A 23,128-nucleotide genomic window follows, 5' to 3' on the forward strand; every position below is an offset into this window, starting at 1 on the left:
GGAGACGCTAGGCACGCTCTGAGGACATACCCATCGGAGACGCTAGGTATTCAGGAGGCTTGCCCCTCCCAACACTTGCACTGCTGAGGCTCTGCTGCTATTTTTAGCGCACTCACTCAGTTAGAGCTAGAATGGGTATGTCTCCTCAAGCTGGCATTTACATCTCCCTTTCTAGTGTAGACACACCCACCATGTGCTGGGTTGGTGGAGATTATTTTTATGAACACAACTGGAACATTTGATCTGTTTGGTGTTATGAAATATCTTGATTGTATGCTTTGGTTGTCTTAGGGTATGTCTACACTACAGGATTAATCCGAATTTAGATAATTCGAATTTGGGAAACAGGTTGTATAAATTCGATTGTGCGCGGCCACACTAAGCACATTAATTCGGTTTTTAACCACATTAATTCGGTGGTGTGCGGCCACACTACCCCATTACTTTAACCACAGTAATTCGGTGGTGTGCGGCCACACTAACCCTAATTCGAATTAACAAAATCGATTTAGGCGCTACTCCGCTCGTCGAGGTGGAGTACAGAAATCGATTTTAAGTGCCCTTTAATTCGAATTAACTGGCTCTGTAGTGTGGACGGGTGAAGGGTTAATTCGGATTAACGCAGCTAAATCCGAATTAAAGTCGTAGTGTAGACCAGGCCTTATATACTTAGGGTTTAAGCCAAGCCCTGAGTATTAGAAGACAGGATGAGACCTCGTGTGAAGTATCTGGTACTGACCACAGTTGGAGAAAGGATAGTGGACTAGAACTAGTGGATTGGTTTTAGATCAAGGCTCTAGTGTGCAGATGAATTTCAGATAGCAGGATTCAAGGAAAACTGATTTCTGATTTGGATAAGCAGTTAGAAATTCAGTCCAAAATGTTGCACCTCGAGGTGTATAACTTGAAACAATGTGTATGTTAGAATTCCTCACTGAACTTTGGCTTTAATACGAATCTATGCTACTTTTTATTTATACTACTGCAGCTCTTAAAGGGGCCAACTGAGACCAGTACGCCGTCAGGCTCAGTGTTGTACATAAACACAGGTTGTGGCTACGCCAAGGTTTTAAGCACAATCTTGGACCAAAGGTTTGTGGGGGGTCCAGATTAGCATGTACAATCATGTTAGCTAACTTGAGTTAAAGGCAAGTCAATTAATTTGAGTTAAAAAATTCTAGTGTGACAAAGCCATAGTGAGACAATCCCTGGACTAGAGCTTACAGGGGAAAAGGAAGGAAGCAGAGGTGAAGTGAGTTGCTCAGGGTCACACAGTCAGTCAGTGGCACCGCTGGGAATAGCACCTACATCTCCCGAGTCCTGCTCTAATGCCCTGTCCATTGCACCTCATTGCCTCTCATCTGCGTCATGCAGCTTTTGACTGTGCCACCTTGAGCTATGATTTCATCGGCTCTCACATGCTAAGCAGCATTTGGCATGAAGCAGGGATGTAGCAAGAACAGGGTACGTGCTGCCTATTTTACGTCTAGCTAAAACCTCCCTGCCAAGGTTCTGGTCAAATGGAATTTCTATTTAGATACCAACTGAGTTATAAAACACTGACAATGGGATCGATCAGAGTGATACTGACATCGCCTTGACGCATGATGCTACTTTCTCTAAACTCCACACGGCCTCTGCCTTCACTGTCCCTTCTACAGCGAGCTGTCAGTGTAACGACGGAGGCACTTTGGGTTATGTGTCCGTGTTTTCGTCAACTTTAAGGGGTCTACCTGAGTCCATGAGGGCACTTCTCACCACACATCACAGGATGCCATGTGAAACGAAGTGGCAGGTAACCCACAGTGACAGGGTCAAACAACCAGGAAAGGGTTATGGGCCACCAGCGGGTCACATGACCCAGTCGAGGATTTAAAGGAAGGGTGTATTCTCTTTCTGGAGGCTGCAGACCCCACAGGCTTTTTCCCATGCCTCCAGAAAGAGGGCACATCCTGCCCTTAAATCCCTTGCTGGGTCATGCGACTAGCCCTTAACCCTTTCCTGGCTGTTTTATCCTGTCACACCCACAACTGGCCAAAAGAGTTTGCATGAATTCATGAGACCTAGAAGAGCCCAGATTCATACAGCTCTAGCACAAACACAAGCTCACCTTTACTGTACTGGTACCTGTGTGATACTGTAACCCAGCTTTGAGAAATAAACCAGCCAGGCACTAACCAGGATATTGATCCACCAGTGCATGTGAGGCTTTGAGGGTGAGGGGCAGATCCTTTCATCCTTCTCTCTTCTTACTTCTCCACCAGCTGAGCTCCTAGGCTCTGCAGCACAGAAGCAGATGCAGGTGTTCCCGAGCTCTGCAGGAGAAAGCTTCCTCCATTGCTCCTGATCTCTGCAAGACACATCCCACCCCCCTCCGTGCTTGAACCCAGCCAGAGATTGACTCCCATTTCTCCCCATCCCTACCTTCTGCTAGGAGGGGAGAAGCTCAGGACCCCACGACACTGAGCTCCTGTGATGCACCACTCACCATCCTTGGTTTTTAACTTGCGAAGTATGAGTAGGCCAGTGGAGTTCTTGAGGGTCACTGGAATAAACCTGTGGTTGCCTGTATCACGTATCCGTGATTTTAAGCATCAGTTCGGGGATGCTGTACCATAGTGACATCATAGAGTCCTTCTGGGATTTACTTAATGCCTTGACACGCTGAATGGCACCTGACCACAGTCATAGAAAGGCACAGCTACACCATGACTGGGTGGTATCAACACACTCACAACACCAAGGAGTCTATCCTGAAAGCTCTCGGAACAAAGAGCTCCCAGTGATATCGAGCGGAGCACCTACCGGATCAGACTTCAGGCCAGAATGCTCATGCTGTTGCTATTTCATAATATATTTACTGTTGCATTGCACGGTGTCTTTCAAATGCTGCTTTTTTTCCACCCTGACTGAACTGGCCTTGTCAGCACTGGGTCTCCACTTGTGAGGTAACTCCCTTCTCTTCCTGTGCCAGTATATTTATGCCTGTATCTGTAATTTTCACTCCATGCACCTGAACAAGTGGGCTTTTTCCCCACGAAAGCTTATGCCCAATAAATCTGTTAGTCTTTAAGGTGCCCCCGGACTCCTTGTTCTTTTTGTGGATACAGACTAATAGGGCTACCCCCTGATACTTTATAAGACATTTACTCTGTATTGTACAGCACCTTTCAAATTGTGAACAGGACCTTCAGAATCAGACCCCATGAGAAATCAGTTCTATGGAATCATGACACCTGGGACTCAGTTTGTATGTGCGGTTAGGGGCTGCCCTTTTGATTGTTTCAGTTCGGGCACCATAACTAACTGGCCACACCTTGGCCTCCTGGAATGTGCCGGTGGTGAGCTGCAGAAACATAAATCTAAGAGGAGCCGGTGAAGGCAGGCCCAATGGACCGTCAAAAGTGCCTTAGATGTTTTCAGGATTCTCAGAAAGCAAACAAAGGTATCGATTCCACCCTTAAATACACTCACCCAATTCCCATTGCCTTCAGTGGGGGGCTGTACATGTCTCTGAGGGCAAAACCTGGCCATGAAATTAGTTCTTAAAGAGCCTTTTCCCTTCCCTTTGCCATGAAACACCACTAGGCACAGCTGATCTCACATGGGTTCTGCCATGACAACGAAGCCAGTAGCTGTAAATACAGCAGCTTCTGACTTCTCTTACACTAGCTTGGGCTTAGGTGGTGTCTGCGTGAGATACCTCCAAGGCGGGGCAGTTTTTATTCCGGAAGCGGCAATCTGTCTGTACTGAACAAACACCCCAGCCCAGTGTACGGGGGCTTAATACTGCACGAGGTGGCACCTTTCAGCTATGACATAAAACCAGGATCCTGGCCTTTTGTGATCAATAACGATCCTAGTACACTCTTTTGAGTTCCAGTGTCATGGTCAAATTCCAAGCTAGGGGCTTGATCCATGGCAAGATTCAAGGAGGGATGGGACACTTATATGGATAAGACAACGACCCAGAGTTATGATGATAGTTTGGAAGGGATATTAAACCTCATGCTTCAGAGCTTAAACCAATCTCTATTAGAGATCAAGATGAGACCCATGTAGAGGGGAGATTATCCCTCATCTGCCTATTGCGGTGTTCTTACACCTTCCTCTGAAGCACCTGGTGCTGGCCACGGTCAGAGACAGAATTCTGGACTAGATGATCCAGTCTGGCAGTTCCTTTATTGCTGCGTGCAGAGGAGGGTGTGGTATGCATAAGAGTGCAGTGGGGAGATGCAGCAAACACAGATGGTGATGAAAAGTGCAAGATACTGAGCACAGCTCACTTTGCCTGCTCTGCTCCTATGGGTGCACAGCCCAGAAGGGAGTGGGTTGGGGCCTGGAGACAGAGGGTGCTGGGCCCTAATCCAAAACAGGTAAATGAATTGCTCAGCAGCCATTGGTTAGAATGCTGAGTTGCTTCTCTACCCACCTACCTGGATGGAGAAGCAACACACCAAAGTGAGTGGCTCTTATACACCTGTCCTGTTTTTCCTAGTACCTTTGCCTCTGCTTCCACTCAGGATCAGGACCCAAGTGATTACATGGTGTCAACCTCCCTTCCTCATGCACTTGTCAGTAGACCTTGTATCTTTCTTTACTCCCTGTTCTACACCACTGTATAGGGTTGCTGTGCCCTCGAATAATTGCCATGTTCCACCCCATCCTGACCACCAGTGCAGCACAGTTTCAAACCCTTTGAGATATCGGAGTCGAAAGGTGCTACAGAAGTACAAAGCACTATTCATTGGCCAGAGCAAAAGCGCAGCAGAAGAAGGTCCTGTACAGTAATTAGCTCAACATTTCTCTTTCTTTGTCACCTGGCTTTAACGAACGTCCTTGCTTGGTGCCCAAACTATGATTAAAGTCCCACTCTGCAAAAATAGAGCTACGCCCTTTCTTTTGGACTCCAGGCCTGCAGCTTCTATGTATAGGTGATCACTGAACCAACACCAGGTGCAAACAATACAAAATGTTACACGCACCTAATGGAAACCCCAGATTATCTCAGCACCAATCAAGGCACATTTAATATCTCTGCTTCCTTGTTTCAGTGACAATAATTTTAACAGCACATGGAAGACGAGCACTGTGTTCTGAACATCAGTCCTGCAAAGCTGTACTCATTCCAGGAGTCCTTATTCACCCAAGCGCTGCCCTGGAGAAAGAACTACTCAGGTAAGCGTTTGTATAACACCAACAGACGCTGGTTGACGGTAGCCGGGATCAAACTTGGGACCTCTAGAGCTTAATGCATGAGCCTCTACTGCCTGAGCTAAAAAACACATGGCTGTAGCAGGCTCATCAAACTCTAGCTGCCACTAGAGGGGGACAGAGTGCCACACCAAGCCGGCATGGGTTACATAGGCATGATCCGGTCCATAATTATCTCATCAGCATCTCATTTCAGGAAAGGATTAGTGGAAGAGAAACTCATTTGAGATGAATGTGAGCCCAATTAGCTACCCCTACTGCAGAGCCACTATTGCTTGTAGGGTGGTGGTGCTTGCAACAGCAGAGTGCTTTCCAAAGGCTCTAGACAGTCCCCGCAGGAAGAGCGTGTGGCCTAAAATGAGAAGTGGCAGACAAAGAGCGGGAGAAAGGGCTGCTATATGCATGCAGCTGGCCAGGGGGGAGGCTGGCACAAGCCTGGTTAGTTCCCGGGCGTTAGGTGGGTGGGTGCAGGTAGGAAATGGAGTGAAAGGGAAAGGCGAGGAAGAAATGAGGTTGATTGGGTCAAGCAAAGGGGTCAGGGAGGTGGAAAGGTGGGGGCTATGAGAGTGCATGGCAGGACTGGAGCAGAGTTCCAAGGCCAGTAGAAATCTCATTATGTCGTCAGCAGGCCAAAGCTCTGAAGGCAGCTTCTGCGGTAGTGAGGAGACCTTTCAGAGGCTGCCTTGGAAGCTTCCCCCCACATCGTGTTCGTTGTTACTGGCCATGTGGGTTTAGAGGACCCTGTGAGCTAGTGTCCTGGAGCCCTGTGGTCTGGGCCGTGGAGGAGCAGGGAGAAGGACAACATCGGATAATTTAGTCCTTATTGACTGGAAAGCAGGTGTGTGTGTGTGTGTGGGGGGGGGGGGAGCTGCGAGGCATGCAGGGTGGGGGACAGCAATTGAGAGGGCTGGAATAAACGTACCCAATAACACAAAGGCATTAGGCCTCTATGACACTGCAGTCATTTCAACGTACCTTCCAGGTGAAGCCACATTAACCTTCCTTTAACTGAGGTGATAGAAGCAACGCATATTTCAGCAGGGTTCCTGGGGTTCACAGCCTCTAGCTTCATATTCTTAGTAAAGCCCCGGCTGAAGGATGTCTGAAAGAGGTCAAGCATCAACATTGAAACACAGCACCACAGCACAGAATGGCTTTAAATAGACTCTCCCTTGGTTTCCATGGAGAACACAGGAGATGTCTAGGACCGCCTAGGCCAAGAACTCACCAAGATTCGAAAAGGGATTTAGATGGGTATGAAGAATATCCAGCGTTATCATAAAGACAACTTCTGGAAGAGATATTGAAGCTTGTGCTTCAGGGCTTAAGGCAAATTTTGACCATCAGAGACCAGAATGAGACGTGTGTGGGGGAGGCAGATTATCTCACGTCTGCCTATTGTGGGTCTCTGCACCTTCTTCTGAAGCATCTAGTGCTGGCCACTGTCAGAGACAGGATACTGGACTAGAGGGTCTATGGGTCTGATCCAGTCTGGTAACTCCTGTGTTCCCAGAACCAAATTTCCACAGCAAACCCTCTATCTGCATGTACAAATTAGAAAACCGTGTACGCATTTACTCACAGAGTTCCCCAGTTTGACTGTAAGCTTGTCTGCAAGAACAATTAGTTCACGGCAAACTGGGGTGTGAATCTACATTTTGGGTGGGTTTTTTTTTTTTTAGAGATTTAAAAATTTTATTAAAGCTAATGTTTAAAATCAAGTTTAGACAAGTTTAAGAAGGAAGATACTTTACATCTGAGGTCAGGCTTGAGTTATGGGAAATTACAAGTATCGGTTACAAGGTTCACACGATACATACCTATTATGTAACCAGCATAGACCCAGATTGGGGTGTGGGAGTTTTAAAGCACCAGTGAATAAGTGATCTCGGGTATGCTACCCATAGAATGTAGTTAGAGTCCAAGTCAGTATTGGGTACACTTTGATCTAGTCCTCTTTGAAATAGGACTAGATCAAAGCCCATTAACAGTCTGTTAATGTGCGTCAGCGGGGTCCATGTGGGCAGTTAGTCCACAGAGGCTACTGTAGGGTAGATTCACATCCCGCTTGCCACAAACTAAAACATTCGTGTAGATAAGCCCTTAGTTCAGTACAGAGTGCCACATCCTCAGCTGGTGGAAAGGGACGTAGCTCCATTCACTTGAACACAGGTTGACTTCATGTCAAACTATTGAGTTCTGCTGATGTACATCAGATAAGGATCTGGCCACAAGTTGTAACGGCTCATCTATACCACACAGCTCTGAGAATATGGCCCTTGCCAATTTTTCAGCCTTTTGAGAATAAGCATGTATCTGTCAATGCTAATTACCACCAAGATCTATCCTAGTGTATTACTAAGGTTTGGTTTATCCGGAATGATATAATAAGTTTGAAGATTTTATTTTATGTGTACTTTATTATAGGTGGGGCTGGCAGCACTGCCGATTATTAAGGTTGCCCAACACTTCCATTAGAAGACCCTGTTTTCAGTTGTTTATAACTTTGCCGGACTTTAACCGCTTGGGCTGAAATTTTCCATGCTGGGTGTTTGCATCATGCTGAATATTTTGGAAAATTTCAGCCAAAATGATTCGGATGTTTCCGAGAACAAGACCATGTTAAACATTTCTGCTGGTCTTATCTTTGACAAGCTCTAGCTTCTCCATGATTTGGCGCAGAGAGCTGAAATTTAGCAGGTGGCGGGCCTTCGTGTCAGGGATGTGCCTTTTGGCATCCCTGTAAAAATCTGCCCAAATTTAGCCAACTAATAAGCCTTTGAAAAGTCACAACGCACACATGCTCAGTAGAGACTTGTTAGAGATTGGCAGATTAATTCCCCAAAGATTCCACCTGCACTGGGCATGCTCCAGCTGGAGTTGCAGGGGGGCTAGAAGGACACTCCCTGCAATTGCAGTTCACAGCTGCTCCAGGCCAGGCCAAGCCAGGCCTGTGTCTCTGCCTGGGAACCGAAACTGAAGCAGGGAAAATGTCTCTCCTGTTCTGTCAATGACATTCCACCTCCCCACACCCTGCCCCACTTGCCCTAGGCACCAGGAAGCCACCTAAACTGAATGCAGAGAGGACAAGAGCCAGACTTGGGATGGAGTGGGAGGAGAGGGAAACTGGGGCTGGGAGCTGAGTGGAGGAGACTGGGACTGGCTGGGCAAGGAGACTGGGAGCCAGGAAGGAAATTGAGGGGACTGGAAGCCAATGAGTGGGGGAGATACTGAGCTCAGACAAAGGGCTGGGGAGGGAATAGGATTGGCTAGGCAAGGAGACTGGGATTGGGAACCAGTAGGGAGGGGGAAAGCAGGAGAGAGATCTGGTGAAGAGCTGGGGGGGGGAGAACTGGAACTGGCTGGGTAAACAGACTGGGACAAGGGGCTGGGTGCTGTGATTGGGCTAGAAGCCCAGAGAGGGAGACTAGCACTGGGAGTCTGTGGGGAACGTGGGTGACTGGAGGCGGGCGGGTGGGAGTGGGAGTGGGAGAGAAATAGAATGAGGAGTGCAGAGGGGAGAACTGGCACTGGCTGGGCAAGGAGACTGGGAGTAGGAGTGATGTTGGGGAGACTTGGACAGGGAATCTTGAGAGGTGTGCTTATGACTGGCTGGGCAAGGAGACTGGGATGGGGATGAGAGGCCTGTGGAGCGGAGACTGAGATCGGCTAGGTGAGGAGAATGGGACTGGGACAAGGAGCCAAGGATGGGGAAGAGACAGGGCAGGGACTGGTTGGAAGGCAGAGGGCAGATGGGATCTAGCTTGTAGGGAAACAGGTAGAAGAGTCTGTGCCCACTAGGGCACTCTCACCTCCACCGGATGACAACCTACTACTGCTATCAGTTTCTCTGTTAGCTTAAGTGGCAGAGGTCTGTGGCACAGATCTAAAGATTCCAACCCTGCTGATGACCCATGTGGGTGTCAATATGATGCCACATGATAGAATTCCTGGGGGGGTTCACTTTGCTTTTTTAAAAAGCTAGGAAATTATACACAAAAAACTATGTTAGAAGAACATTATCATGGGTGCAAAATCAAGCCATCAAAATTTAGGAAATGCCAGAATTAAAGCTGCCTGGTGCAACCTAAATTTGGCCCCTTCGTGCGTTTGCATGATGATACAATCTTTAATTACACAACCACACACTAGTTTTTCTGACTCAGTCAGTGCACAGGATGGACCTACTCGGGGATGAATCAGGTTTGAGTAGTGAAGGCCTGTTGTCTGTGGGACTCCTGCTTCATCTGTTGCCGAAGTTAAAAGGTGAAGTGAATAAGCAGGGGATTGCAGGAAGAGAAAAGATGGTCTCATGATTAAGGCAGCTGACTGCTGCCCTGGAGAATTGGATTCTATTCCTGTCTCTGCCACAGACTTCCTATGTGATACTAGGCAGACTCTGAAGTCTGATTTGCAGAAGTGCAGCACACTCACAGCTGCAGCTCAAGTCAACAGGAGCAAACATATAAAATGTTAGTGTAACCCACACACCTCCTGAGTGTGGTGCAGCCGAAGAAGTGAGCTGTAGCCCACGAAAGCTTATGCTGAAATAAATTTGTTAGGCTCTAAGGTGCCACAAGTACTCCTGTTCTTTTTGCTGATACAGACTAACACGGCTGCTACTTTGAAACCTGTCCTCTCTAGTGGCACCAAGACCATTAATCAGTCTACTACAGCCTTAACTAAAAAACATGTGGCTCCAGAGGTCCCAGGTTTGATCCCAATGACCAGGTCTGTCGGTGTTACAAGCGGGGGCTTGTCTGGAATATCAATTGGGAAGTCTCCAAAAGTTGGGATGCGATTCCTCAGCTTGGGGAAGTATGTAACCCACACACCTCTGGGGTGTGGTGACCTGTCCCCTCTAGTGACACTGAGACCACTTAGAGCAGGGGGTTCTCAAATTGGGGATCAGGACGCCACAGGGGGTCATGAGGTTATTACAGAGGGGGGTTGCGCACTGTCAGCCTCTACCCAAACCCTGCTTTGCCTCCAGCATTTATAATGGTGTTAAATATATAAAAAAGTATTTTTAATTTATAAGGGGGGGGGGGTCACATTCAGAGGCTTGCTGTGTGAAAGGGGTCACCAGTACAAAAGTTTGAGAACCACTGACTTAAAGCTTAATGAGTCTGCTATGGCCTTAGCTAAGAGCCATGTGGCTTGAAGCTCATGCATTTAGCTCCCAAGGTCCCAGGTTTGATACCGACTACCTGGGTCTCTCAGTATTGCAGTAGCCACTGCTGAGGACTCTGAAAAATCAAGTTGTAGATGTCTCAAATTGGGTACCCAAAATTAGTGGAATTTTGACCATTGTCTCTTGGTGTCTGTGTTTCCCCATCTGTAAAACAGGGATAATACCCACTCATTTCACAGGGTTATTATGAAAATAAATCCATGAACGAAGCATACAGATACTATAGCGATGTGCACCATAGAAAGACCATGAGGCAATTAAGCATTCTGTCTTCAGATTAGGCATGAATAGCATGCAGTAAATAAGGGATGGGGGCCACACATTGAACAACAAGTAAAACAGCTGCTCATTAAGTGAGCACCATCCATCCTGTGCACCAAACCAGGCAGTGGAAAAAATAGGATGCGATCACGTTATTAAAGAATGTATCATAATCCATACGCACAAGGGGGGTGAATGAAGGTTGCATGGGCAACCTTCATTCTGGCATTTCCTAACTTTTGGGTGCTTAACATTGAAACCTGACTTTTTTTATTTTTTTTTAACAAAGGGTTTTATGTGTAATTTTGATTTCAACCGATAAAAGACACTGAATCAAAGAGGTCACACACCCTTTGGGCCACATCCTCAGCTGGTGTGAATGAGTTCAGCTCTCTTCACATCAATGGCTGTAGCTATGTTCGCTTCAGCGGAGATTTACACCAGCTGAGGATCTGGTGGGTCATGATTTTGTGAGGCACTCATAGACCATAGCGACGGGGATCCATATTAGACCTTAGCTAGACAGACAGGCATGTGGGCAGAAAATTAAAATCACAATTTGCAACAATGCACACAACAGCGGCAGACCATTCACCGATCCCCCGCACAACCCCAGCAACAAAACAGCCACTCACCTCACAGAACAAAGAAGGATTCCCACTTTCGGTTCCCATCGAAGCCCCAGGACCCTATTAAACCTCCTCAGATTCCCAAACCCACACGCATCAGCCTTTCCCAATGCCCATCCCAAGAGTCTTCTGCTCACGCATGTACATTCCCCCCTGCCCTGGCCCCAGTGTTCCCTTTCCCTTCACTTTTTTTCCCCATTTAGCTGACCCCCTTCCTAACTAACCCCCACTCCCTCCAAACGAATTATGGAACTAACCTAACGTTTGCCTCCATCACACAGTTCACTCTACTTATGTGTTATACTCCTTTCCTCTACGATGTGTCTGCCTTGTCTATGTAGACTGTAAACTCTTTGGGGCAGGGACTGCCTGCTACTCCGTGTTTGTACAGCACCAACTACAATGGGGCCTCGATCTTGGTTGGTCCCTATACAGCACCCTAATAAACATGATTATTAATCATTGTCATTAATCCAAGATATTCTTGGGTTCCATCCGGCATCCCTTACACACGAGTCATGGGACAATGGCTTTCATCTTGACTAGGAAAAGTGGACACCTTTCGGTCAGGCTTAACCAATACATGCTAGCTAAGTTCAACCTAAACTCGACCTCTTTTCCTCATCAGGACAGAGCCAATGAGCGTCGTCATTAACTTCCCTAGGGCTACGCATGTGACTAAAGGCTGCAGGATGAGGCCTTTATTTCATTAAGATTTCTTGCAAAAATGAAAAACATGAATTGCACACGGGAGCTTTTTCCTGCTCTCCTTATCGCTTGGACTATTCAAAGCCGTGCCCAACGCTCAGACAGGCTTCCCGCTTCTAAAAGCAGCTAATGGGCCATGTTTACAAGACATCAGAGTGAGTTTGTTGAAATGTTTTTTATGCCAGCTAACAAGGAAACACCATCTATCATCAGTCTGGCTCCTTTTGTTGTGATGCAGCGCCGGAGGCTAATTTATAAAGAATCAATGGCAAAACAGTTAGCTGGGAGTTTATTTTCCTAAGCATTTGGCCACGTCAATCCATTTCATAACTACCTCTGCTTGCTAAATAGCCCCAAGGGAAATGGTTACAATGTATCCACTTCGCTGCCACCTCTCCTTGTGGTAGGTGGAAGATGTGTGATTAAAAAAAAACAAGTTTGTAATCAACATTCCATCAAAGAGCCGCTCTTCGCATGGTAACAAATGGACTAGCCTGGTAGGGATGTCAGGCAGATGACAACGGAGAGACGGCAGTTCTCTGTAGAGAACTGTTTTATCAGGAGTCAAATAATAACAGACACGCGTTCATACAATGAATGTTTAAAAAAAAAAGTTATTAGAACTGATTTAATCTTTGAAGGACAATCTCGGGGTGGCTGGCATTGTGAGCACAGCTCCAGTGCCTAATGAAAAGGAAAAAAAAAGGAAGGCAGATAAAAAGAAGGGAAGAAAGAAACAAACGGAAAGGAAATGTGACAATCATCACCAGGTTCATTTATTTGCACGTTATCATATCCCTGTCTCAAACTCTCCATCAGTTCCTGTGTTTTCGATTATAAATTCTGCCAGGCAGGGCTTTCCTTTCATACAGGACAGTACAATGCAGGACAGTATGGGGACTCCCCGTCCTGAGGTGAGACGTGATCCAAATCCCACTGATGTCAATGGGTGTCTTTCCAGTGCCTTGAATGGGGTTTGGATCTGGCTTTGGGGCCCCGGAGCTCTACCCTAATAAGAAAGAAAGAAGGATCACCTATAAGAATTCTAATATGAACATCAGAGGACCTTTAAATCCAGTCACGCTGCAGGCACATAAGAAAAGCCACACTGTACAAAGGGTGATGTAAGGTTCCCGACCCTGAGCATTCCATCGGCAGCACAATGCCGCTGTGCAACGCCAGTTTAACACAATGGAAGATGCACTGCAGACTCGGGAAAAGCGCGCAATGTACCTGAAACAGTAGCAGCATCGTGCCGCTCCTCGGCTCGCTCCTGCTCGCCGGCAGCGCCCATCTCCAGTACACATCATGCCGGTAGCAGGGACAAAGCGGGACAGAGAACAGAAGAAAGTAGATGTGGCCAAAGGGACACTGACCGCAATGTATGCGCCTCACTACAACACTGTGACCCAGTTCCGTGCATCACAGCAGTTCCATGGTGGGTGAGACTGCAGAGAGGCTGCCCAGGGGAATCCAGGCCCACCCTGCACTTCGCTCTACAGAGGTTCTCTCCCAGAATAGCATAGCAGGGGAATGACAGGTGGGGGAATAGCTTGTGTGTCTTCTGGCCAATGAACGGCTGCTCGTAAGTGACCACGAGGAATCAGCTGCCCACCTGGTTCAAACAATGTATTATTTTGTACAGTTTCAAAGGAATGTTGGGCCTGAATTGCTGATGGGCTCCATGCTCCGATGAAGAAGGCAATCATTTTCTCATACTGACACCAGGCAAGAAGAGCGCTGAACGTTGAAAAGACAGAAGGTTAATGCTTTGCTTAATGAGTGGTGGACTCCTATACATTAAGCTTCATAGACGCGTAGCTCCATTCCTAAGAACAGCCCAGTTAGGCATAGTTTCCAAAGCTTTTATGAGCCTGCAGTGTCATGATGTATAGCACACTCACACACAACTCCTGCTGTATTAGGGAAATTCAAACACTCCCTAATGGTGGAGCTTCCACCTGGCTCAATCAATGTCCTACTTACTTATACCTCGATGACTTCACTTAGCCTTTTAGTGCACTATGTTAAAAACAAAACCCAGAAACAAGAGAAACACTCCAATGAGCAAATCAGCCCCACAAAGTCAATAGGCGTCTTTCCATAGACCTCAATGGGCTTGTACAGTATTATTAATTATTTTAATCATGGTAGCACCTACAGTTCTCAACAAAGATCAGGGCCCATCGTGCTGGGTGCTGTACAAACATAGTAAGAGACCTGGAGAGCATGCAATCTAAATAAGCAAAACAGATAAAGAAAGTATTATTGCTCCCATTTTACAGATGGGGAAACTGAGGCATGGAGCGATTAAGTGAGTTACTTAGGCTCACACAGGACATCTGTGGCAGAGCTCTCGTCTCCCAGCCCAGTGGTTTAACTACAAGAACATGCTTTCTCACAGAAGGCTTTGGATCAGGCCCTTAGTTCAGAGCAGTAAGGGGGCTTGTTCAAGCTTTGATCAACACCATCACAAAGGGAGAATAAGTCTTACGTTTCTAAAGCAAAAGTGAGGAGCTGCCTCTGCTCCACATTGCTTCTGATAATCTGCCCAGTCAAAGTCCTGGCCAGAGTAACCTGTAGGAGAAGAAAACAGGGAAACACGGTAAGTCATTATTCCATACGGAGGAGAGAAAGAAATGAATATTTCAATGCGACAATAATTTGCACTTCCATACCGCCTCCTCCCATCTAAGGATCTCAAGGCACTTTACAAACACCAATGAGTTAAGCGCCATATGCCGTTGGGAGGCAGGTAATTATTATCATCCCAATTTAAAGATGGGGAAACTGAGGCCCAGACAGTTTAAGATTACACAGTGAGGGAATGGCAGTGCTAGGAACAAAGACCAGACCTCCCAGCTCCGAGTCAGACACTTAACCCACAAGATCATCCTTCTGGCTTCCCTGTAAATACTCAGGGACTGAAATACTGTATGTGTGGCATGGGTCCAGCACTCAAAGGAGAATAAACGTTGTCACGCTGCTCTGTGTAATGCTAGTTTTATTTGCTATAGTCTGTGTGTCATCCAAAATTACTTCTTATTATTATTCTTTGTAGTGGGAGTACTTAGAGGCCCTCATCAGGGATTGTGGCCCCACTGTGAAAGTGCAGTGCACTCACATGTAACAAAAAGATGGCGCCCGTCTCAAGGAACTTACAGTGCGTTTAGTTACAACTCTCTATACACACTCGGTGTTGCTGGAACACAGCTGCCTCTAGGGTGGAGGGCAGCCATTCAGTGGCACATGGCAGTCTACTGGGGGAGAGGAAATTCTTGCCACGTACATCAGGGCAAACCCTCTGAGCTTATTGAAAAGCACCTTAGGATCTTTAATTCTACTCCATTCCAGTTCTGGATATCTTCGGTATTTCTAAGGCCTCCATCGCCATAATATCTCAGCACCTCACACTCGTTAATGTATTGATCCTCCCAACACCCCTGTGAAGTGTGAGTCCTGTTGTACAGATGGGAAACTGAGGCACACAGGATTGATGTGACTTGCCCACGGGCACTCAGGAAGTATAGGTGGAGCAGAGAAATGAACTCAGGGCTCTCAAGTCCTAGGTAGCACCCCAACTTCTGGATCCCTCCTTCCTCTCAGAATGGAGGTCACCTTCATTTATAGGGCCTTGTCTGAAATAGCCCCAGTCCTGAGACTGTATGGAACTCCATGTATCTATCTCGCATGAATGTCTTGTACAACTTGGCTCTTTAGACTGTAAGCTCCTTAAGACAGGGCCTGGCTCTGTGTTTCTACAGTGACTAAGAAAATAGGATTCTTATCTTCACTGGGGGCCTCCAGGTGTTACTGTGATAATAATTGTAGAATCATGATCACTGGAAAGTTTCAAGGATGGTTTAAAGCCCAATTTCTCAGCCAGGTCTTCCTCTATGTGGACACAATTTGGGCCCAATCTTACAAGGTTCCGAATACCCTGTAACTTCCATTGTCACACATGGGAAATGAGGGCACTCAAGAACGTACAGGACCGAAACCTTTATACCAGTGAAAGTTATTTCTGTTTTTTCTTTTTTTCTCCAGCAAATGAATTGCAGGTGCAAAAGTTGTGGGTGCGAATTACGTCTATAAAAAAGGAAGGGCAAGGTTTTAAACACGTATCCCTAAGAATCCTGTCGAGAGGCCAGAATTTAGATTAGATTAGATGAATTTAGATTAGATCATCATCCAGAAGAGATCCCTTCTAATGACGGTGTACACAACAAATAAAATAGTACAGCGCCGAGCACAGATGGTCACAAAAGGGTTAGCCTCTATGCGCTACAAAAATCAAGATAATGGACACAAGTCAGATATTAGGAATGGCAATATACAAAAACCTGTAGGAGAACACTTCAACCTCCCTGGCCACACAATAGCAGATTTAAAGGTAGCCATCCTGCAGCAAAAAAACTTCAGGACCAGGCTTGAAAGAGAAACTGCTGAGCTTCAGTTCATTTGCAAATTTGACACTATCAGGATTAAACAAAGACTGAATGGCTAGCCAACTACAAAAGCAGTTTCTCCTCCCTTGGTGTTCACACCTCAGCTGCTAGAAGAGGGCCTCATCCTCCCTGATTGAACTAACCTCATTATCTCTAGACTGATTCTTGCCTGCATATTTATACATGCCTCTGGAAACTTCCACTACATGCATCTGATGAAGTGGGTATTCACCCACGAAAGCTTATGCTCCAATACGTCTGTTAGTCTATAAGGTGCCACAGGACTCTTTGTCGCTTTTTACAGATCCAGACTAACATGGCTACCCCTCTGATACAAAAATCAAAAAGTTAAAGTCCTATTAATAATTATATAATACCAATACCCGACCAAGAAGAAAGAAATGGAAATTCACGAGGAAACAATCAGAGTTTAGTCAAAAAATGGATATTGTTTTTCATGGAAAATTTTAATTTTCTCTGATATTTTATGTGAAACAGTTTTGGTTTTTTGACACAACACTGATGCCAAAAAATACTCAGATTTCAGAAGTGGAAACATTTTTGTTTCCCACTCCTTCCAATCCCCTTTTCCCCCGTTTTTCATGCTTTCTTGGTTTTTCATGGAAAATGAGGAAAAACTACAATGAAACAAAACATTTTCTGCAAAAATGTCATTGAGGACGAAAGGCTGTTTTTCATCAAAACGCATTTTCGACTGAAAAATCTCAACCAGCTCCAAGAAAAAAAAAAAATCTTTATAGCCAAGTAAGTCTTCTGCGTGACACACTGGAATGGAAAACAAAACAAATGGCATACATAACTTCATGTGTTTGTCTTAACGAGAACATCCTACAGACCTAACACTCTCTAGCATTGCTGCTAAGACTCTGCTAAAATGTGCTACATCTGTTGAACTTTAGCCCTGAAGCAACAATTCTACCATGGCTGAGGAACAGTAATAAACGATATGTGAAGACAGTTCTTTTGGACACCAGCTGCCAGAATACATTGCTGTCAGAAGAAATAAAAAGCTGGATACATTCTAAAGGTTCCCCCATCTCCAATTAAAACCCAGCAGACAGTTTTTGGATCTTTTATTGTGAGCTACACCATAGCTTTGCGGTGAAGATGGGAACGGCGTGTGGCAGTGGATTCACCGGTGGGCTATCTAATTGTCACTCCACAATCATTTTGCGGCCTGATCCTACACCATTGAAATCAGTGGAAATTTTACTGACTTCAACAGTGGCAGGATTGAGCCCTTAGAGAAGAGCTACAAATGAGGATGCCGCAACTCACTAATATTAAGATTCAGTAGCAGAAGGGTGATTACTCCAAGAGCTGGCACTCACTAATTCTGCCTGCAAAACACGTTTGGACCCAGGACCTTCTGATCCACATTGCAGACCTCACCTGCGTGAGCTAAATGAGTAGCTCCATTAGCAGCTTGCATTAGTAAACCGTTATCCTCTTGTGGCTCAATGTACATTGACTCGCTTTGCTAATGTGTTTGAAATGCTGCCCACAAAACAGGGGGGAAAAAGAATGTGCTATTATCTTGTCTGTACAACACTGGAAGAGCCTAGTGGCTTACTCAGAAGTGAATATAACAATCCAAATGTACTGAAAGTTTTAAAGGGAGTGTTCCCTTAGTAAATCTTACAAATGGTAGCTCTACCGAAATGTTTCCCCCTCTCCTAATAGCTCATAAAAAGAAACAATGGCTGTTACTCTAAAGGGAAGTGGTCTATAAATCCAGTTCTAATAAATATAAACTGAGCCTGGTCAATGTTTATACAGAGGTAGGAACTGGGTATTCATTTTTGGCACTATATATAAAAATACTGCTCTATTTCTAGCAGCATATGTTTACAACTCCAGCACATGACTCATCTACTGTACATTTTCTCTGTCGACCTCTGCTTTACAAAAGATGCGGTGGTGTACATGTAAAAGCGGGATGGATATTCTACATATAAAAAGCACGGTGATGCCGAATAATCAGACAGGCCACACTATGCCTGATGGAACAAACTATTACTGTCCTAGGCAATGAAAGTAAGGGAACATTATAATCATGGAACCTTATCTCCATTTAAAGTTATCCAGAGAATAGAGCGTAAATATACAAGAACAAAGACTCCTTGTACAAAGAAGAAATTCTCAGCAGTGGCTTTGCTTTCTCATCTCCTCCTGCATATCAATTTGTGGACTTTTCCTACAGATGGACATTTTGCTAGCAAGTATCTTCAGTGTCTTTTCTACATGGGAAAGATCCTGGCCAGAAACTTCTCGGCACAGGATCATATGAAAGACGCTAAGGCTCTCCCACCCCCACAGCAGCAGGAGGAGTTTGGGTGTGGGGGGGGGGCTCAGGCCTGGGGGCTGGGGTGCAGGAGGGGGTGAGGGCTTTGGGTGGTTCTTACCTTGGGGAGGGTTCCCTGGAAGCAGCAACATGTCCCTCCCTCAGCTCCTAGCTCCGCCCACAGGCACCGCCCCCGCAGCTCCCATTGGCCCTGGTTCCTGGCCAATGGTTGCTGCAGAGCTGGCAGCATGCGGACCTAGGAGCTCAGGGAGGGACATGTTGCCGCTTCCGAGAAGCCGGGTAGGGAGCCTGCCAGCCCCGCCAACTCCCTTCCCCCACCACGAGCGGGGGTCCCGGGCTACTCCCACCCAAGCACCCCCAGAACACCCCCCAGCACTTGCGGTGCCCCCCCCATGCACCCATAGCGCACCACCCCTGTGAACCCACAGCACCCCCCGGGCCACACCCCCGAGCACCCATGCCCCTCCCAGCACTCTTTGCTTCCCCCTCTCCCCCCCCAGCACCTGTAGGCCCTCCACAAGCACCACGGCACTCCCAAGATTTAGTCAGGGGTATAGTATAAGTCATGGACAGGTCACGGGCTGCGAATTTTTATTTACTGCCTGTGACCTGTCCGTGACTTTTACTAAAAATACCTGTGACTAAAACGTAGCCTTAAATATATTTCATCAGTTGCCTGTTCACACCATTGTTGTCTTTTGGAAACAACTCATTTCTGTAGCTCTCCACCCCTTTTATATTTATTTGTCCTGTTTGTTTCTTTAATGTTCAAGGCTGATATTGTCCTGTTCAGAAAGGGCTAGAGAGACATGCACTCACGTAAGTCCCCCCAGGACTCTTTGCCAGTTTGGTTACATTTTTATTTCCCAGACACTTTTTAAATCAGGCATTTAGAAGTGCTCAGACCTCTGATCACATTTGAGTGACAGACATAGCGCTTATCAGATGAAAAGGCTTTCGACACCCTGGGTGTTAAGATGTATTTTGGGCATAGAGCCACCAAACACACCAGAAGTAATATGTTAATTTACTCTGTATGGATATCTCCCATCTTCCTCATGTCATTGCTTACACGTCCCCTTCAGGATCCTTGATTCAACAGCCCCACCTAGCAGACCGGAGCTTTTCGGTGTGCTAATTTAGCAGGGTTTCCATGCATGTCTGTCACTGGGGGACAAGAGGATTTCTAATGATTCCTCAAGAACCTTCGGGAACCCAGATCCCTGGAGGTGATACTATACATCTATTTTCTCCTTAAACATTTCTGGCTCAGGTACAGAAACAAGTACAGTAGTCACCAGAGGTGCAACTATGCTGCTGCCATGCCAAAAAAAAATTGGCATCAAATGCAGAAGTCAAGGCAACCTGAATCATAAAATTCTGTATCGAAAGAAAGGCCTTTGTATCACTTTAAATTGAACGTGCGTGGTATGGAACTTGTGAAGCAATGGCCACTGTAGCGAGAAACATATGGTCTATCGTCTTAGTTAATTAACAGGCCTGTATGAGATGGATTCTGAATAGGCAGGTTACCTGTCAAGAATGGGGTGGCTAGGGGCAAATACTAAGATTTATGAGCGGTGAAGCTGATAATTGTGGTGCAGTGGAATCAGGGGACCTGGGTTCTAGCCCTGGTACTGCCAGTGACTAGGTATGAGTCCTTGGGCAAGTTACTTTGCTGTTCTGTGCCTTGGTTTGCCTTCTCTAATTAGACCATAGGCTTCTCGGGGGAAGGCCTGGCTATGTGTCTGTACAGTACTTATGATGCTGGGTCCTGTAATGTAAACTGGAGACAATGGTTTTGGCTCAGGCCCTATATGAAAGGGGATTAATTAGACCATTCTTTGAGGAAATAGTTTTCCTAACAAACATTTGTGAACAGTTAAGCAAGCACCTTGGTTTCAAGCAGTATTGAACTCAGTGTCAAGAGGCCACATTCATTTCCCTAGAACTAGCAGAATAAAAGAGGATAAATTCTGTCTGCAGATGTGACTGACTTCGGCATGGGCTTCAGATTAAGCATATGCTGGAGGGTTTTTGTTGGATATGTGCCCAATACCTTGTATGGGTGAACCCACTAGACGCAGAGTTTTAACCCACTAACAGTATTAGCGTGACAATGGAATAATAGCTTACAGGCTAGCATGCAGCAGCATTTGATTTCCAATTTAAATAAACTCTCACTCACCAAATATTATTGGGGCGGAGGGGGGGGGGGGATTACAATTTTATTTCAAATGGCTTTGCTGCCACCAGAATATCAATTTTAGCAAAAAAAAAAATGGTAGCATTATGGCTGATCTTGCACTGAAGTAGATGGACTTTGGAGTTTCAAAAATTACATCCTTTTCAAGGTTTTCTAAAACTGGAACAATTTATCCGAATTGAACCAAAATGAAAAAAAACTCCAATTGGAAGTTGCAAGTGTTTCTCTTGGCTTCCAGTCCTAATTCTCCCACCAATGTATTGTGTGTTCTTGGGCAGATAACTTCTTTGTGCCTCGGTACCCCCAGCCCCGCATCTGCAGAATGGCCCCTTTTATATCCATGGACTGCTCATTATCAATCTCCCTTAGCTACTTGCCATATTATCTGAGCAGCTCACGATGTTAAATGTATCTTCACTACACTTGCGTAAGGCAGGGCAGTGCTATTTAGACCCATTTTACAGATGGAGAATTAGTGCACAGAGATGCTAAATGACCTGCCCAAGTCCACACAGGAAGTATGTGAGAGAGGCAAGATTTGAACCCCTATTTCCCAAGCTACTGCCCTAACCACTGGACTATCCTTCCTCTCTGGATACAGTAATGAGAAGAGCACAATATGGCCTTCAATGTCCATACAGCGCCATGAAGGTGCTGAGTATTATAAAGTTCCATATTACAAGAATTCATTATATTCTGTTTTGTAGTTGTGTCAGTCCCAGGAAATTAGGATTTTTAATCAACTTCAGTACAGTACATAATGCACGTCAATAAATAAAACCATTTATAGGACCAGCTCATCAGCTACTCCAATTTATTCCAGCTGTGGATTTGGCCCATATCATTTAGTGTAATTTTTTCCAGACAATTAGCACTTCTATCTTCCAATGTAAATTGAAACGTGGTTTTTAAAGGCATCAAGAGAGCCGGTTTGTCTTTTGGTAGGGGAAAAACAACAACAGAATACCGACCATCAAAACGCATAATACAGACCCTTAGGAGGTGTGAGATTGACTCCGTTTTTAAGGCACCATTGTACTGGTAAGATCCCTAAGGAATCAGCATGGCAGAGCATTGAGATTTTGCTGGGTTCGGGTCTCAGGTCATCAATGGTCACTTGTAAATAATGATTGTTAAAAACCTGAAGGGAAGAAAACAGGCCAATGTTAATTTATTGTAATGCGCACCGCACTGGGGTAAAATAACGTATCTATGCCTGGTTGTCAGCATAATTCTCCATAGTTTGATGTGCAGGTCTCAGCCACGAGGGCTCATTTATCAGCACAGACAGTCGAAATAGGCTCCTGAAACTCCATAGCGAGGAATGGAACTAGGAGTTGTACTGATCATGTCTGCCGTGTGGGTGAAACTCATCTATAAGCAGAGAGCCAGCAAAGACTAGGCACCAGTTACCTCCCACTCAAAAGAGGGTGAAACAGGATTTAAAGCAGAGGTGGGCAAACTATGGCCCACAGGCCACATCTGGCCCACGGGACCCTCCTGCCTGGCCCCTGAGCTCCTGGCCCGGGACGCTAGCCCCCGGCCCCTCCCCTGCTGTTCCCCCTCCCCTGCAGCCTCAGCTCACTGCGCCACCGGCACAATGCTGTGGGCAGCAGCGCAACTACAGAGCCGGCTTGACCCGGTGCTCTGTGCTGCGCTGTGGCGTGGCTGGCTCCAGCCGGGCGGCGCGGCTGCCTGTCCTGGTGCTCTGGGCAGCGCAGCTGTAGCGCCGCCAGCCACCGGTGCTCCAGGCAGTGCGGTAAGGGGGCAGGGAGCAGGGGCGGTTGGATAGAGGGCAGGGGAGTTAGGGGTGGTGGTCAGGGGGCGGGGGTGTGGATAGGGATCAGGGTGGTCAGAGGGCGGGGAACAGGGGGGTTGAATGGGGTGGGGTCCCTGGGGGACAGTCAGGAAGGAGAGGGGGGTTTGGATGGGGCGGCAGGGGGCAGTCAGGGCAGGAGTTCTGGGGGTGGTCAGGGGACAGGGAGAAGGGATGGTTGGATGGGGCAGGAGTCCCAGGGGGGCAGTCAGGAATGAGAGGAGGGGTTGGATGTGGTGGCAGGGGGCAGTCAGGGGCGGAAGGTCCGGGGGCGGTCAGGGGACAGGGAGCACGGGGAGGGGTATATGGGACAGGAGTCCCGGGGG

At 46.5% G+C, this 23,128-nt stretch overlaps 1 protein-coding gene across 1 annotated transcript in view; it reads right to left on the reverse strand.

Annotated features, from left to right (window-relative positions):
- Positions 1 to 23,128, reverse strand: part of SFMBT2 (Scm like with four mbt domains 2) — a 166,129-nt gene that overhangs the window by 44,816 nt on the left and 98,185 nt on the right. The window contains exons 8-10 of the mRNA XM_029910851.1: positions 21,980 to 22,127; positions 14,501 to 14,583; positions 6,190 to 6,316 (exon numbers count right to left, since the gene is read on the reverse strand). Of these exons, the coding sequence (XP_029766711.1) occupies positions 6,190 to 6,316; positions 14,501 to 14,583; positions 21,980 to 22,127 (358 nt within the window). The remainder of the gene's footprint in view (positions 1 to 6,189; positions 6,317 to 14,500; positions 14,584 to 21,979; positions 22,128 to 23,128) is intronic.

Source organism: Terrapene carolina, unplaced genomic scaffold (genome assembly GCF_002925995.2).
Source record: "Terrapene carolina triunguis isolate 2854851 unplaced genomic scaffold, T_m_triunguis-2.0 Scaffold68, whole genome shotgun sequence".
In the NCBI taxonomy this organism is placed as follows: Eukaryota; Metazoa; Chordata; order Testudines; family Emydidae; genus Terrapene; species Terrapene triunguis.